Source organism: Etheostoma spectabile, chromosome 4 (genome assembly GCF_008692095.1).
Source record: "Etheostoma spectabile isolate EspeVRDwgs_2016 chromosome 4, UIUC_Espe_1.0, whole genome shotgun sequence".
NCBI classification, from domain to species: domain Eukaryota; kingdom Metazoa; phylum Chordata; class Actinopteri; order Perciformes; family Percidae; genus Etheostoma; species Etheostoma spectabile.
In genome coordinates, this window is record NC_045736.1 from 527553 (window position 1) to 545131 (window position 17579).

The 17579-nt window shown below is 40.8% G+C and overlaps 1 protein-coding gene across 1 annotated transcript in view; it reads right to left on the reverse strand.

Moving 5' to 3' along the window:
• Window positions 1-17579, reverse strand: part of lrch1 (leucine-rich repeats and calponin homology (CH) domain containing 1) — a gene marked incomplete in the record, with an annotated part of 222442 nt that overhangs the window by 70081 nt on the left and 134782 nt on the right. Inside the window, 1 exon segment of the mRNA XM_032512767.1 lies at window positions 15717-15789. Within this exon segment, the coding sequence (XP_032368658.1) occupies window positions 15717-15789 (73 nt within the window).

The window sequence follows — 17579 nt, forward strand, 5'->3', positions numbered from 1 at the left end:
GGGCGAAGACGGATCCAAGAGGGTCGTGTTCATACTGAGTACGGATCGCCATGGAAGGCTCAGTGTTGATTTCATTTAATTTTAAGAGTGGAACAATAGGCCAGTGGTGGAGAGTATTCAATCAGTTACTGTACTGAAGGGAACTGTTGATTCTGGGCCTGTCTGCATGACATGTAGTTTGACTTTTGGTACTTTAAGTATATTTTGATGCTAATACTTGGATAACGTTTCGCTGTGTCAGGCACGTGTTCAACAACAGATAATATGGTTCCTTCTATTAAAGATGATTCTGCTTAGGCTACATTTTGGTTTATAAAGGGCTATCTTCAGGTACGTTTCCCCTTCTCATTCCCCCTGCTCTGGTACATTTTCCCCTTTTATTCCCCAGCTCTGTATGTTTCCTCTCCCTCTCCTTCCCCCTGCTCTGTACATTTACCCCCTCTCTCCCCTGCTCCGTGTGTTCCCCTCTATTCCCCCCTGCTCTGGCGTTCTCTCCCTTTCATTCCACCTGCTCTTGCGTTCCCCCTCTCATTCCTCCCTGGTCTGTTACTTTTGCTCTCATTCCCCCTGCTCTGGTACGTTTCCTCTCTCATTCCCCACTCTCATTCCCCCTGCTCGGTAAGTTTCCCCTCTCGTTCCCCTGCTTTGGTGTTTCCCCCTCTCATTGCCCCTGCTCTGGCGTTCCCCCCCTCTCATTCTCCCTTGCTCTGGTACATTTCCCCTCATTCCCCCCTGCTCTGTTGTTCCCACTCTCACTCTCCAGAACCAACTCACCTGAGCGGGCTTCAGTCCAAACACGGGGCTGGAGAAGGACGGATGTCCGCCGGCTGAGATCGGTCATGTCGCTGCAGCATCAGAGATTGAAACACACAGATAAGCACTCAAACGTCTCATTAACAAACAATGAAACGTATAATTCATTGAACAGACGCTGGATATTCAGTGTCTTTTGCTACCCGTGGGAGATGTTTTGCAAAACACACGACTCACAAACGGAGAAGTAAGGTAAAAGAAAACAATGTGACATGTGAACCACCTGTCTTAACCATCATTTAACTTTCACCCAGCAGACTGATTTAGTGTCAGCCCCTTTACAGGCGGCATGTTGAGTTATTCACTGCTTTTATCTAGTGGCGTTTTTCCACTGCTGGTAAAGCTCGACTTGACTCGCCACGACTCGCCTCTACTCGCCTCTACTCGACTCGGCGCATTCTGCGTCCGTTTTCAATTGCAGATTGACGCCTCAGCGTGGCTGGTTCACCATAGCTACGCGTGATGATGTAATTTTCAACGCAACCCACAACAGCACGTCGGATACTTACCACAGCCAGAAGATACGTTTTGTTTCAAAAGAAGCTGAAGGAAGCAACAAAAATCACTGCTGATAAAAACAGAGTTTGGGAATTCTGACGGAGTTCAGACGTCGACATGACGGTTGTTTGCCAACACAAAAGGGTAAGTTTCCTGGTAACGTTAGCTAAAATTTGCATGTGTTAGGGGCCCCAGTCAGTATTTACTGTACGTTATATGAAGTACATGAACTTAGCAACCACGATTACACACCAAAACGTATGCGGTTTACTGTTTGTGTTTCGAGCATTCACCGTCTGTGGGCGATGTCCGACTGGTGAGATCTCTGGCTCGACCTACTGGGCTTCGTATAATCTTTGAGAGTCACAGACGTCTTATGACTAATGACTGGGATGCATCTGGGACAGCAGCCAGGGGACACTGTCACAGGGTGGCAGAGGAAGAAACCGGTTGTACAGGATGGTTTGATGCGCTACTTGAAAAGCTAAATAAAACTTTTCTTTGATATGTTGTCTTGTTTTTTTAAAGTACAGTGTGCAATATTGGAACGACATAAGCCCTAATACCCTAATATTGAACATTGTGAAAAGTGAGAATAGTGTAGAGCAGGGGTCTTCAACGTTTTCCAGGCCAAGGACCCCCAAACTGATGGCGAGATGGAGCGGGGACCCCCTAATTATATATATTGTATAAATTGTGTTATATCAAACTGGTCCTATAGTGCCATGTGTAAATGTAACTTGTTATTGTGCATTCAATACTAAGATACTCAATAATACACAGGTTCATATATTCATGTTTTTATTTTAAACATGTGCGAGGCACAGTGGAGTAGGGTGGCCATGGCACTGCCATTTATAAACATAACATAACCACATAAACGGATACCTGCCAAGATCAACAATGTCTGTCAATTGCATGTAATCATGCATAAAACTATTCAAATGGACTTTTTAAAACATAAATGTGAAAAGGAAAATAAGTGATGCTTGTTAGTGCCACTGCGCCATAAACATACCTGTTATATTGCATACAATACTGAACTATTAACATAACTGACAGATTCAGGTTTTATTTTAAACATACATGTAGTGGGACAGGTGTTGTGAATGAAACGGTGCCCAGCTTGAAAGAGCTCCTGTGTGGCGCTGAATGTGTGCATTGATGACTGAAAGACATCTTCTGCCCTCATTTCTGTTTACTACAGCGTGTTGAATTCAGTTAATGTGTATTTAAAGACATTTCAATAAATGGAAAAAATTTGCAGGGGGGGGGATATAAAAAAAGGTCTAATCACCACAAACTTTCGCGACCCCCATGCAGTACCTCCGCGGACCCCCTGTTGAAGACCCCTGGTGTAGAGAGATAGATATCTGGTGTCTGGCTAGAATTTGTTTTTTTTAATGTCCAGTTTGTTCTGGACACACCCACTCCACACTCTTGTTTGCTAAAAACGCAGTGATCCGACAACCGCGGTCTGCAGGTTTCCACGTCACCTTTTTGTATCGCCACGGCTCGCTTGGAACCGCGACTGAGGTAGTACTAAAAAAGTCCCTGGTAGCAGGTCCCTGGACTTTTTTTCGTATGGAAAACCAAAATGGCAAGTAGAGTCGAGGCGAGTCGAGTAGATACCACGCAGTGGAAAACCGCCATAAGAGAAAAGTCAAATATCTTTGACGTATTATTGCATGTCTCATTTATCTTTCTGACTCAGTTTGGTCGACATAAAACCCTAAAAAAAGTATCCATCGAAGAAAAATTGATTAAAAGGCAGAAAAATTGACAACCTTAGGAAAGTGGAAAAAAACACTTGAAAAAGCACCAATATCATTGAAAAGCAACACAAAACATTCTGTAAAATTGACAAAAACGTCACAAAAGGAATCATCAAAAGTGACAACAACTTCAGAAAAGCCGCAAAACCCAGAAAAAGTCGCAAAAACTAGGTGGGGCCAAAATGATTGATATCCTAAATTGATGTGTCTTCAATTCAAAACATGTTTTCAAACTTTCTGCGAGTGACTCCAAACCCAACAACAGCAGCACAGGTGGTTATGAAATAAACTCGTATATAATTTCAAACATTATATTTGATGAATGGCTAGTTTTTCGTTAATTAAGCACTTTTAGTTCATGTATAGTGTGTTATGTATATTGTATCCTTACTTCATATTTATATTCTGTCTGTGTGACTGATTTTGCTGCTGTAACATGCTAATTTCCCATTTTATATGGATCAATATCTCCTCCTCTCTCTCTTTCCTCTCTCTCTGTCACAAATGATGAGCGAGACACAGAAGAAAATACGCAGGGATAAAGTTGACGGTTACTGTTACTGATTCTTTCTTGCTTGATATCTCAGCATAAGCAGCACTGGTCTTCATCATTAAGGTGCCCATATTCTGCAAATTTTCAAGATCATAATTGTTGTAGAGGTTGTACCAGAAAGGTTAACCCTCATGTTGTCCTTGGGTCAAACTGACCCTTTCCCTATATCTATGTTTCTTTTAGTACCCAGAATAACATGATTGATTCCACACAAGCTCTTTGGCAAAGTTCAGTAAAAGTTGACATTTTCCGTCTGTGAATATCCATCAACATTCATTCCTTTAACTTAATTTTAATAATTCCTAATTTTTGCTTTTATAACTCAAACTTAGGTAAATATTCCCATAAATGAGGTTTGATACCATATATTCTAAAAATACTGGGAAAAAAAGTTAATAAGTTAGTGTTACATAGTGTTAAATGTCAAAAGAAGTGACTAAAATTGAAAAAAAGCATCAAGTGTTTTAAAATGGGACAAAAACGTACAAAAGTAAAAAAAATCATTAAAAAGTGTCAACCAAAGTGTTGATTTTCACATTTTGACGGGAAGACAACACCCAGGTTAAAGAGTAGATCCTTTATTTAACCCTTGTGTTGTCCTCAGGTCAAACTGGACCCTTTTCCAAAGTTTATATCAGAAATATGGGTTTCTTTCAACCAAACTGCCCAAAACACAATGCTTGATGTACATTATGTCGCAGTAAGTTAATGATTACTTTCATTGCATTTGGATGTTTTATTTATTTTGTAGCACTTGATTTTTTTTTTTTAAATGGTTCAAACAATATTGATCCACTCACATTCTCTGTTCTTAACTTTTAGTCAAATATATCATAATTTCTGGTAAAATGTTATATAACTAAGGTTTGACCGATGAGTGATAAAAAATGCGACTAAAACGCCGGAAAATCACAAAAAAAAAGTAAATTTTCAATTTCATGGTCGACTGGAAAACAACATAAGGGTTACCATAAACAACCAAAATTACCATCACCAGACTCAATTCTGTTTAGTAACACAAAACAAAATCAAATCCAAGAACTTCACGACTGTCGCCAGCGGACACTATGGACGTCACAGATCAGCCATGCACATGAACTCTCACACACTGACATGCAACTATAATTCACCAGCCAGCAGTTTATTTCAATGGACTTATTTTACATTACAATGGTGCAATGAGGCAGCTGCTTTGTGTCCCTAGGTGGCAAAGTCTGCTTTGTGTCCACTAGAGCGTCAACCTGCAAGGCACTCTTAAACCTTGTTTAACTTCCTACAACACGCTGGTCTAACGCTGGCGCTCCGCTAGACCCGCTGGGTCTAACATTAGCGGTCAGCTAGACCAGGGCTGGGTCTGACGTTAGCGGTCTGCCCTCATGTTGTCTTCGGGTCAAATTGACCCATTTTCTATATCAGTGTTTTTTTAATTACCCAAAATAACATGATTGATTCCACACAACCACTCTTTGGCAAATACAAATGTCTACTTTATTAATTTTGGGGCTTTTATTAAATTGTATAGCATTTGAAAAACAAATTGAGTGGTGTTGAATAGTATTGAGTAAAAGTTGACATATTCCATTCTGTGATTATCCATCAGCCATACATTCCTTTAATTTTGTATAATAATTCCTAATTTCTCTGCTTTCTAACTCAAACATTAGGTATAATTTCCTTAAATTAGATTCATTGACCATAAATTCCAAAACAACTGCAAACTAAAGTTAAAGGTAGTGTTACGTAGTGTTAAAAACATCAAATAAGTGACAAACATTGAAAAAGCGTCAAAAGTGTTGAAAAAAGGGACAAATACGTAAGAAAAAGTTAAAAAATTGATGAGAAGGCGTAAAAAAGTGTTAATTTCAGTTTTGATGAGAAGACACACAAGGTTAAAATCCAAACAACAGATTAGTCGACTATCGACTCCTCTAAACACAGGTGATGATCTAAGACATTTTGAAGCCAAGTGTAACAAGTCTCGGGGGGGGGGGGAGCCTACCCAGCGCTCTAGTGCTATCTTTACCTTGATTGACATATGCCATTCATACTCCCGCATGCAAGATGGGCCTCAACCTGGCCTTCTCTAAATCTCTGTCTCTTTCTTCTGAACTCATAGCAACCGTCCTCACAACGCAGCACCATTCAGGCTTTACCTTAAAGAGTTGCTTTATCACTTACATTACTTATCCCTGTTTGTCTTCCCTTTCAGACCCTCTCGTATCCTCGGGTCGAACTGACCCTAGACTTATTTGGGGTTTTAAAACATTTCTGCAATAACATTTTACTTCATAATCTATTAACAAATATTTCTTTATCTCAATTTCAAACATTTGATAACATACAGTCCACCACAAGTTTGGACACACCTTCTCATTCAATGTGTTTTTCTTTATTAACTACTCTAATACCTCTATTACCTATTACTCCCCTTGAAGCTCATCAAAGAATGCCAAGAGTGGGCAAAGCAGTAATCAGAGCAAAGGGGGCTACTTTAAAAGAACCTAGAATTAAGACATGTTTTCAGTTATTTCACACTTTTTTAGTACATAATTCCACATGTGTTTAATCATAGTTTTTGATGCCTTTGATGACAATCTCCATGTATAGTGGGGTGTGACAGACTCTACTCCACGGACAGAGACCATCACGAGTTGGGTTCACGAGAACGAGACAAGACGAGATTTTTAAAAAATAATTAAAGAAATCCTCATGAAATATATGAATGGAAAATAGTTTTTTTATTTCAACTGAAGAATCACAAAATGCAAAACATTTAGGTGCATTTTGAAATCAACTATAAATGCTAATGTTATTTACTTTTTTTTTTTACTATTTTTAATGAATTATATGCAGTAAGGACGTGCAAACTGTTTGTATAAACTCTACCAACTGGCTTCTGCCCTGTACAATTTCACAACGAAAATCTAACTCCTTCCACAAACCGAACATAAAAAATAAACAGTATAAATAAAATAATGTTTAAATAACAGAAAATAACACTTTAAATGCAAACAGTAAGTGTATCATAACCAAAGTACGCTCTCCTCAAACTACAAGTGCAAACAGAACAATCTTTTTCTTCAATCATGAAAAAGAGAAAACTACAACGGAACAGCCCAGATATGGTCATGTTCTTTTTCAAGAATTAGCCTGTCGACTGTTTCCAAAAATGTTCCACACAAATGATTTAAAAAGTGTACGGGGGATCTTCAATATAATTCACGCTCCTCACGCTGACATCACATCGCCTCACGAGACAACTTTTCACCTCGACGAGAAATCTTGTCACGTTTTAATTCTGCGCGATCTCGTAAAACGAGATCTCGTCACAACCCTTAGTAAATAGTCATGAAAAAAAGGAAATGCATGAATGAGGAGGTGTCCAAACTTTTGACCTGTACTGTTTATGTTTAGGGGAATGCTCATCTCCTACTAGAATTACAAATGGGGTTCGTTTTTGTCAAATTATAATTTATGTTAAAAATCACTATGGAAAACTAAGTGGTCATTCCAGAATAATTCCTCTGATTAAGTCAGGAATACATGTTTACACAGAAAATAAGGTAAGCCATTGATTTTCAGGTAGAAAAAACGGTACTTTTAAATGGGTCATTGAACCGAATACCATACAAGGGTTAAAGCTTAAAATTTCCAAGATAAAGGTACTACTTTATGATCTCTTTTACGCACGTGCATGACAGCACCTAGTTTTAACAGCCTGTGTTGCAGGGTTTAATAGGTCTCTGAAACAGACAGCCTTACGCAGATGCCTTTTTAAACACTGAACATTTGGATTTGTTGACTGAAAGAGACAAAGGTTCCTTCAGGCTCTGCTGAATCGTGACCGGCATCGAGTCCACTTTTTGGTTTCTGCCGATACCGAACCCTACTCCCATTCTCATTCATTCATGAAAGTAAAAAACAAGTCCACAGTAGAGGCCAACCGATATCAGCGGGCCAATATTATCGCCGATATTAGGCATTTCCGATTCGGTATCGCATTTATAATGGGATGTTTAAAAAAAATATAATATTTTTTTTTCTTCATTATAGAATAATTTATAAGGACAAATAATTGATTCTGATAAATTAATTTTTATAAAATAAAAACTGGACGGTGAACCATGTTTAAGTGTGTTGGTGTTTGCATAGTCCTGTGAAGAACTCATAAATAACTACAAATAACTAATGTTAGGGAAATCTGTTTATATTTGTAACCGAGTTTCTGATTACATTTGTTTTTTACTGTATGTCGGCCGATATATTGGCATATCCGATTTTTACTAATCAAATACGTATCGGTTGGGCTCAAGTCCACAGCAGTGCATTTTTCATTTTATTTTAACTGTAACAAAAGAAATGCACCAATTATTCCAGGCACACAAGTGGGGAAAAGTATTTTTGAGAGTGCAGATCTCAGATTTATTTATTTTTACTTATTTTCACTTGTCTCAAGATGCAACAAGATTTTGTCCGTGGCGCACGCTGATGGAGTAGCTCGTTGTTGAATCCGATGTCCTCCTTATTCTATATGGCTGCAAGTTAAGCTATTATTTTCTGCGCATGATAGCTTTGGCTAGTGGGCTATCTTTGGGACATTTTAGTTGATAAAAACCCAAATTTTATGATATCACTTGTAGAAAAGGTCATTTGACACAAGGACACAGGTGGGTTAATGCCATAGATGTGCCATTTAGTTGGCTGTGCGTACAACTATTTTGACAACATCCGTTATATTTGAATTTAATTTATTTTCACTTAATTTTTTTGTTTTACAAAACTCAGTGAGTCTCTCCACAAGTGTCCCGCGATGACTGGAGTTTCAATACCAAACATAAGTGCTGTTATTTACCATCACATACACAATAAGGTGTCAAATATTGTCATGTATGTTGATGTTTAAGAAAAGTTAAGTGTGAACACCTGTACCTTCGGTGGTGCTGCACACCTCACGCTGTCTTGCCCACTGAAGAAGAGAGGAGGGAGAGAAATAAAAACGGTTTAATGAAATTCCACCGGATCCGTCCCCGTCCTCTTCTCTTGCTGGAGCTCTAACCTGCGGCTGATTTCAGGTAACCATATCCCCCAATCTCTGCAGGGTAAATCCAGACAGCTGGCTAGACTATCTTCCAATCAGAGTTTTCTGTTGACGACTACAACTACTCTGACGTACCATGTTCCAACAACCACTTCTTCCTGAACTATTTAGAGATAGATAGATAGATATATAGATAGAAATAACGTTTTTCATCCCACAATGGGAAATTCTCTTGTTGCAGGAGCAGCAGATTTTCCCACAATAAAACAAACCAACAAACACAACAGTTATGTGCAAAAGTACTGGAATAATGTAAAGCAGTGGTTCCCAAACTTTTTCAGCTCAAGACCAAAAAGAGAAATTTAGTGTCTCCCCCGGGACCCAATTCAAAATAACCATGAATCAATGTAAATCTGCATTTTTAAACTGTGACAAAACGGAAAACCATGAATTTAAATGTATTGAAGTATTATTTATCCATTATAAAGTAAACAAAAACAGAAAAAGTCTCTATTTCTCCTTTCTGTGTCCTCACCCCTTTCTCAACTCATGTTCTTATCCCCTCCTAGGATAAGAGAAGAGAGAGACCCCCCCCCCCCCCCCTCCCTCCCACAGCATCTGATCTGAAACGACCAGTGGCAAAAAAGAACCATTCACATAAGATTGACATGCCATTTTACTCTGCCATATGGCGACCCATAACCGGGTCTGCGACCCATTTTTGGGTCCCGACCCTAAGTTGGGAAACTTGATGTAAAGTGATATTATAAAAGGTATTGTAAGTAAAGTGAGCAAAATAACCAGCAGTGGCACCGCCCAAGACGATTGTGTTGTTTAAAGTATGCCATTAAACCAAAGCAATTTTTCTCCCTCCACAATGCTTTGGAGCTGGCCGGACCTTCCTCTGCAGCGTGAGGAGGAAGGTCTGGCCAGGCTAGATCACCTGCAAGCCAAACACAAAGTCTTCTTAGTGACTCTTCCACTGAGACCATCTCCCTGGTAGAGCTGAACTCCGCAGGATCGTCCTGCTCCGCTCTGACAATACACAAACATCAATTAATACACTGCAGCTTTTAATTACATGTATACATGTTGTACATGACTTGTGAGTATGCTGCTGTTGGTGTGTGTGTGTGTTTTGTTTGTGTGTGGTGTGTGTGCGCTGTGTGTGTGTAGGGTGTATGTTTCTGTATGTGTGTCTATGTATGTTAGGTATGTATGTGTGTATGGTGTGTGTAGTGTGTTGTGTCTGTATTAGTTAGTATGTATGTATGTGTGTGTTGTGTGTCAGTGGTATGCGTGTGTGTCTGTTTAGTGGTGTGTACCGTAGGTATTGTGTGGTGTGTGGTTGTGTGTGTGTGTAAGTGTAGTGTGTGGTGTGTCTGTGTTAGTGTGTGTGTGTGTGTTTAATGTGTGTGTGTATGTATGTATGTGTGTGTTTATGTTGTCTGTGTTTGTATGTACGTGTGTGTTAGTGTGTGTGGTTAAACTTTGGTCCTGTGATTTATGTGTGTATGGTGTGCCATTCAACTGTAGCTAATCATTTTCAATTCAAAATCCATCTGAACAGGTCACCGTGTTTGGTTGCCTGGGATACCCTGGCTGCATCATCACCCTCAATCATCAGGTTTTCAATCCGCTTCATTTAGAACAACACAACGCACTCTTCAGGACAAGTCTTAAGTTCAGATGGAACATTTTCCTTTATATATTTTGATATTTCATCAGATAGATCTATCATGATATGATATATCATTCCTATATGATATACAATATCAGATGATAATATAAATAGGATATATCATATTCAGGATATGATAGATATATTAATCACCAGTGACTGCAGTCAGGGTAGGCAAGCTAGGAACTTCTTACACTGCCAAAATGCAAGCATAAATGGTTTATTAAATAAATGTATTTATAAACTTGTTTTTGTATTTTTACCGTTTATTATTGTGATTTATTCTGTGTTATTCCCATTTATTTAGACGGTATCGATGACAATGTCAATTACGCTTAATCAAATAAGAAAGAATGGTAGAATAAGCAGTGCCTTTACTGTCCATTTCAAGCGACAACCAATGTTGCGCAGCACAAATGTGTTTGCCAGTATCATCTCCGTTACAAATCAACATGGACCAATTAAATTGAGATATTACTGAACCTTTGCGTAACTAACGTATAACACCAGCTACTTTGTAAGCGCAATCCCCGAAAAACCGAGAAGTATTGAAGGATCTATAAAATGCGACCTTGCTTTTCTTGGCAATGATGAAAGTGCTGGCTCTAGCAATAGGGGCCATTACATCAAGTTGCTGGATGTGCTGGGTAGAGAATGCAATGAAATGAAGTGTTGCATAGCAAGAGAAGGATTTTAGACCGTTTTTATGCACAACTTTGAGAGAAAATGGGTGAGAGAACTCGTTCACCACGAGACACGAGATGGTTTCAAACAAACAGAACGAGCTTGCATCTACTACTGCATTCTGACAATGTCAATGTTCAATAAGACCCGGTTTGTGGATAACTTCCAATCTCATGTCATTGGACTGGTAGTATGCAAAAGTTTTAAAGATGTTTTGCACCGTTTGATGACGCAAACGTGAGAAGCTGTCAAGTAATGCAGGTACTTTGACGTTGTCAGGTGAAAGTGATCTTGGGGTTGTTATGGCTCATAAGAACTGGGGGCAAATCACTGACACAGCTTCTTGACTTTTTAAAAGAAATGACTTGGAAAAACCGTTCCTGAAGCAACATTGCTGCAACCGATCTGACATACCAGCAACTACAGCTTCGGTGGAGCGCACATTTTTCCACCCTGAAACGATCAAAACATACAGTTGGAACCGGACTGGGCAACCATGTCTTTCAGCCCTTGCCTTCTGTCATTGGAGTCAGAGACTATGCAAATGAAGGCCCTTAAACAGTTTTTACAACGCTGTGATCAGTCTTCACAAGCAAAGAGCTCAGATGGATTTCTTGTACAAAATCTACCGATTGGTGAGTCGAAACTATTTTGGACTTAGTGTGATGGAACTAATGCGGCTGCAAGCCATTTTCCTCATATTCAGTTGAACAGTGTGTTTTTTCATTGATTCTGGCTGTGACCACAAACATATTGGCCGCTGTTCAATATTAAGACAAAATGGTTTCATAACTTGCATTCTGATGCTGGACTTAATTTGTGTGTGTGGGTGTGTGTGTGGTGTGTGTTGTGTGGTGTGTGTAAGACAGCGGAGGGAGTATTTGTCTAAATCTTAACTTTGCGGGAGCACAACAGGTCATTGCAGTCTTAAATCAGCTGGTTTTAGAAGTCCTAAGGTCCAGGTATAACTGTGGGGTGATCAGGCTTTTGCAGTTGCTCTTCCGAGACTCTGGAACAAGTTTCCACTGATACTTGCACTGTACAGATGTGGCTCTTTTTAGGTCCAAACTCAAACAAATCTGTGAGTCTGGCTTTAATACGTAGCAGTGGGGTGTGACAATTTAATTTTTGTTTCTTTGTGACCTTTCTCATTTGTTTTTGTTTCTATGTTCACATCTTTCTATTAGATGATGTGATTACTCATTCTGTTAAGCACTTTGGACCCTGGCGGTTTCTGTAAAGTGTTATAAATACCATTTTGATTGACTGATTGATGGAAATGTCTTGCTATCGACCGTGCGTGTGTGCCGCACTGTGCGTAACGTTAGCCTACCGTTTTGATTGAGTATTAGCCTAAACATAAATTAGGTAATCTGGCTTTCATACCAGTGCTTCTTCTTACTTCTTACTGACATCACCACCGTCCACTCCATATCAGATATGTGATATCATACATATCCTGATATGATATGAGAGTAAAACCTAGTGTAGTATGTACGATATATTATGTGTAATATGATATATCAGATACATACATACTGGCAGCTCAAAGGGAAGCCGACCTGCTGGGTCCTGAGCGCTCCACGGCCATCCTTCAGCGGTTGATCCTGTCGATGTGAAGCTCTGTGCTGCCGGTGACCTTTGACCTGGGACCCCAAACCAATCAAACCATCAGTAGTTACACTGGGCCCTTTGTTTAACATTTGACAGTTTGTATGCGTTGTTTATTCACTACCACCACCTTACTAACACTAGTTTCACACTACTTTATGGAACCATGGTCAATAAACCCATTTTATATAATACTAATAATAATAATAATAATAATAAATAATAATCTTAATTTGGTGGCATTTATATTTACTTAATCCCAAAGTGCTACATGATAAAAACCTGTAAGTGCTAAAATAAAAACACATGGGGGAGACATGAAAATAAAATAAAAACTATAAGCAAAGGGTACAGAGTTCATCAAAACTCTCCTAAAAAGGGGGTTTTAAGGCCACGTTTAAAACATCCACAGTCCTGTGGTGTCCCTCAGGTGTCAGGGGAGCATCTCCCCAGTCTGGAGCAGCTGGACAAAAGCCATCTCCCATTGTACGGAGCTTTTGCACTGGGATGTTCAGGAGATACGCTGGACGATTGGAGGGTCCGAGTTGAGGTCTGTGGGGTGAGAGTTCCTTGAAGGTAGGGGGGCTTCACCATGGATGCACTGATGTGTAAGGAGGGGACTTGTACTAGTCCTGAGTGGACAGGAAGCAGTGGAGTGATTTGAGGATGGGGGTGATTTTGGTCATTTTGTGCACCTTCAACAGATCCTAGCAGCGCTGTCCTCTAGGTGGAGCAGCGATCTGTGCAGCAGGTAATCCTGCGTCGTCCACCCCAGTTTGCTTACACCTGGGATTGGTGGTGGACGACGCAGTGATCTACCTGCTGCACAGATCGCTGCTCCACCTGGAGGACAGCGGGAGCACTGTGAGGTCTGTTTTTTTTACTTCTCCAGGGCTTTTAACACCACCAGCCTTCACTGCTCAAAGTGAAGATGGGGTGCCGGAGTGGACCACCGCCTGGCTGTCATGGCCAACGGACTACCCCACCAACAACCCCAGTATGTGAGTGCCCATCACTGTGTGTCTGATGTGTGCACTGCGCACTGGTGCCCCTCAGGTACGGTGCTCCCCCCTTCTTTTTCACCCTCTATACCTCAGACTTCACTCACAACACCACCCACTGCCACATCCAAAGTTCTCCGTGACACAGCCGTTGTTGGTTGTGTTTCTGAGGGGAACGATCTGAATACAGGAGCGTCATCAGGGACTTTGTCAGTTGGTGTGAGCTCAACCAGCTTCAGCTCAACCCAGCAAGCACAGGAGAGGATCGTCTTTCGGAGGAAAACATCCCACTTCTCACCGGTGAACTCCAGGGATTGGACATTGAGGTAGTAGAGGCTAAAACTTCCTGGGTGTCACCTGGAACATTAAACTGAACTGGACTGACCCCACCAATGCACTCTAAACAAAAGGGACAGCGTCCCTCCATCTGCTGAGGGGACTTAGGTCCTTTGGAGTGTGCAGTACTCCCTCAGGATTTTTTATGACTCGTGGTGGCCTCTGCCATCCTTTATGCTGTGGTCTGCGGGAGGGGGGGCAGCTCGGACCGGACAGGAGCAGACTCAATGACCTGGTACGGGGAGCGGAGCTCTGTCCGTGGCTCTGTCCTCTGGAACCCCATAGAGAAAGTAGGGGAGAGGAGGATGTTAGCTAAGCTGACATCCATCCATCGAACACACCTCTCTCTCCCCCACAGGACACTGTGGGTCCCTGAGCAGCTCCTTCCGCAGACTGATCCCCCACGGTGTAAGAAGGAGAGGTACCGCAGGTCATCTCATCCCGGCCGCTGTCAGACTCTACAACACCGCATACCTGTAATGTGTAGTTTTCTGTTCCTGTGTTTCATTCAATCAACACACTCTGTATAACTTTATCTGTATTTATTTTTTTCATTACAAGTACTTACTTTTCAATAATTTATTGGTCACAGTGTGATATAACTTATTATGGTTTACCTTCTTTAGCATTATCACTTTAACTAGATATTCATTAATTTTAAGCATCACTTACAACACTGCAATGTTGTTTTTCTTGTACTATGGCAACTGAACTTTACAATACCTCATTGACGCCTTCACTTTACCTTACCTTACTTGCTTCAGCTCACCTTTCTGCCATTGTCTATTGTTTACCAGTTTTTCTGGGTGTTTACTTGTTGTTTGTTGTTTGCTTTCATTGTAAGAGAATTGCTGCTGTACAAAGGATTAATTGTGGTATGAATAAGTATCATCTAATTTAATCTAATCTTGAATGTACATTGGGGCTCGAAAGTTTGGCACCCCAGGTAAAAATTTTGTATTAACTGTGCATAAAGAAGCCAGAAAAGATGGAAAAAAAGATGTGAAATACTAACTTTTTACTAGCACTTGGAAAGGAATGGAAAGTTGGAGAGTGGGCCTGTAGTTAGCAAAGACTTCTGGGTCTAGGGTGTTTTTTTTTCAGAAATGGCCTGATAAACGCTTTTTTTCAGTGTTGATGAACATGGCCTGCCTGGAAGCGAGTGTGTTAATGACCTTTTTAGGGCTGAATAATTTGTGTTTTTAGCATCGACATGGCGATAGTCACATCGCAACATTGCACTGTTACGCTAATTCTTTTTCGTTGCTTGATAGACAACGTAACTTTACTGTTCTCCTTAACTGATTATTACCGGCCAACCCTCCCCTTTAAGACAGTTAGCCATGTGCAAGTGTGTGTATGTGAATTTAGCCGCGCAGCAGGGGTTGGTTGTTTAGGAAGTGAGGCTCTCCATGTGTAATGAGTACTGTAGGCAGCAGCTGCCGTTGAAACAGTAATGTGCATAGTTTTGAAGGTAGTCAGTGAAGCTACAGTAGTCAGTTTGTTTTTATGTTTGCTGCAATACGATAAGTCACTCTGATTAATGCAACACTTTCCCCCTGCTCTGGTAAGTTTCCCCCTCTCGTTCCCCCTGCTTTGGTGTTTCCCCCTCTCATTGCCCCTGCTCTGGCGTTTCCCCCTCTCATTCTCCCTTGCTCTGGTACATTTTCCCCTCTCATTCCCCCCTGCTCTGTTGTTCCCCACTCTCATCCCAGAACCAACTCACCTGAGCGGGGCTTCAGTCCAAACACGGGGCTGGAGAAGGACGGATGTCCGCCGGCTGGAGATCGGTCATGTCGCTGCAGCATCAGAGATTGAAACAACACAGATAAGCACTCAAACGTCTCATTAACAAACAATGAAACAGTATAATTCATTGAACAGACGCTGGATATTCAGTGTCTTTTGCTACACGTGGGAGATGTTTTGCAAAGACACACAGACTCACAAACGGAGAAGTAAGGTAAAGAGAAACACATGTGACATGTGAACACCTGTCTTTAACCATCATTTAACTTTCACCCAGCAGACTGATTTAGTGTCAGCCCCTTTACAGCGCGGCATGTTGAGTTTATTCACATGCTTTTATCTAGTGGCGTTTTTCCACTGCTGGTAACAGCTCGACTTGACTCGCCACGACTCGCCTCTACTCGACTCGGCGCATTCTGCGTCCGTTTTCAATTGCAGATTGACGCCTCAGCGTGGCTGGTCACCATAGCTACGCGTGATGATGTAATTTTCAACGCAACCCACAACAGCACGTCGGATACTTACCACAGCCAGAAGATACGTTTTGTTTCAAAAGAAGCTGAAGGAAGCAACAAAAATCACTGCTGATAAAAACAGGAGTTTGGGAATTCTGACGGAGTTCAGACGTCGACATGACGGTTGTTTGCCAACACAAAAGGGTAAGTTTCCTGGTAACGTTAGCTAAAATTTGCATGTGTTAGGGGCCCCAGTCAGTATTTACTGTACGTTATATGAAGTACATGAACGTTAGCAACCACGATTACACACCAAAATACGTATGCGGTTTACTGTTTGTGTTTCAGAGCATTCACCGTCTGGTGGGCGATGTCCGACTGGTGAGATCTCTGGCTCTGACCTACTGGGCTTCGTATAATCTTTATGAGAGTCACAGACAGTCTTATGACTAATGACTGGGATGCATCTGGGACAGCAGAGCCAGGGGACACTGTCACAGGGTGCAGAGGAAGAAGACCGGTATGTACAGGATGGTTTGATGCGCTACTTGAAAAGCTAAATAAAAACTTTTCTTTGATATGTTGTCTTGTTTTTTTAAAGTAACAGTGTGCAATATTGGAAACGACATAAAGCCCCTAATAGCCCTTAATATTGAACAGTTGAAAAGTGAGAATAGTGTAGAGCAGGGGTCTTCAACGTTTTCCAGGCCAAGGACCCCCAAACTGATGGCGAGATGGAGCGGGGACCCCCTAATTATATATATTGATAAAATTGTGTTTATATCAAACTGGTCCTATAGTGCATGTGTAATGTAACTGTTGTTTGTGCATTCAATACAAGATACTCAAATAATACACAGGTTCATTACCATTCATGTTTTTATTTTAAACATGTGCGAGGCACAGTGAGTAGGGTGGCCATGGCACTGCCATTTATAAACATAACATAACACAATAAACGGATACCTGCCAAGATCAACAATGTCTGTCAATTGCATGTAATCATGCATAAAAGCTATCAAATGGAAATTTTAAAACATAAATGTGAAAAGGAAAATAAGAGTATGCTTGTTAGTGCCACTGGCATGCAAAACAACCTGTTATATTGCCTACAATACTGAACTATTAACATAACTGACAGATTCATGTTTTAATTTTAAACATACATGTAGTGGGACAGGTGTTGTGAATGAAACGGTGCCCAGCTTGAAAGAGCTCCTGTGTGTCGCTGAATGTGTGCATTGATGACTGAAAGACATCTTCTGCCTCCATTTATCTGTTTACTACAGCGTGTTGAATTCATGTTAATGTGTATTTAAAGACATTTCAATAAATGGAAAAAAATTGCAGGGGGGGGGGATATAAAAAAAAGTCTAATCAACCAA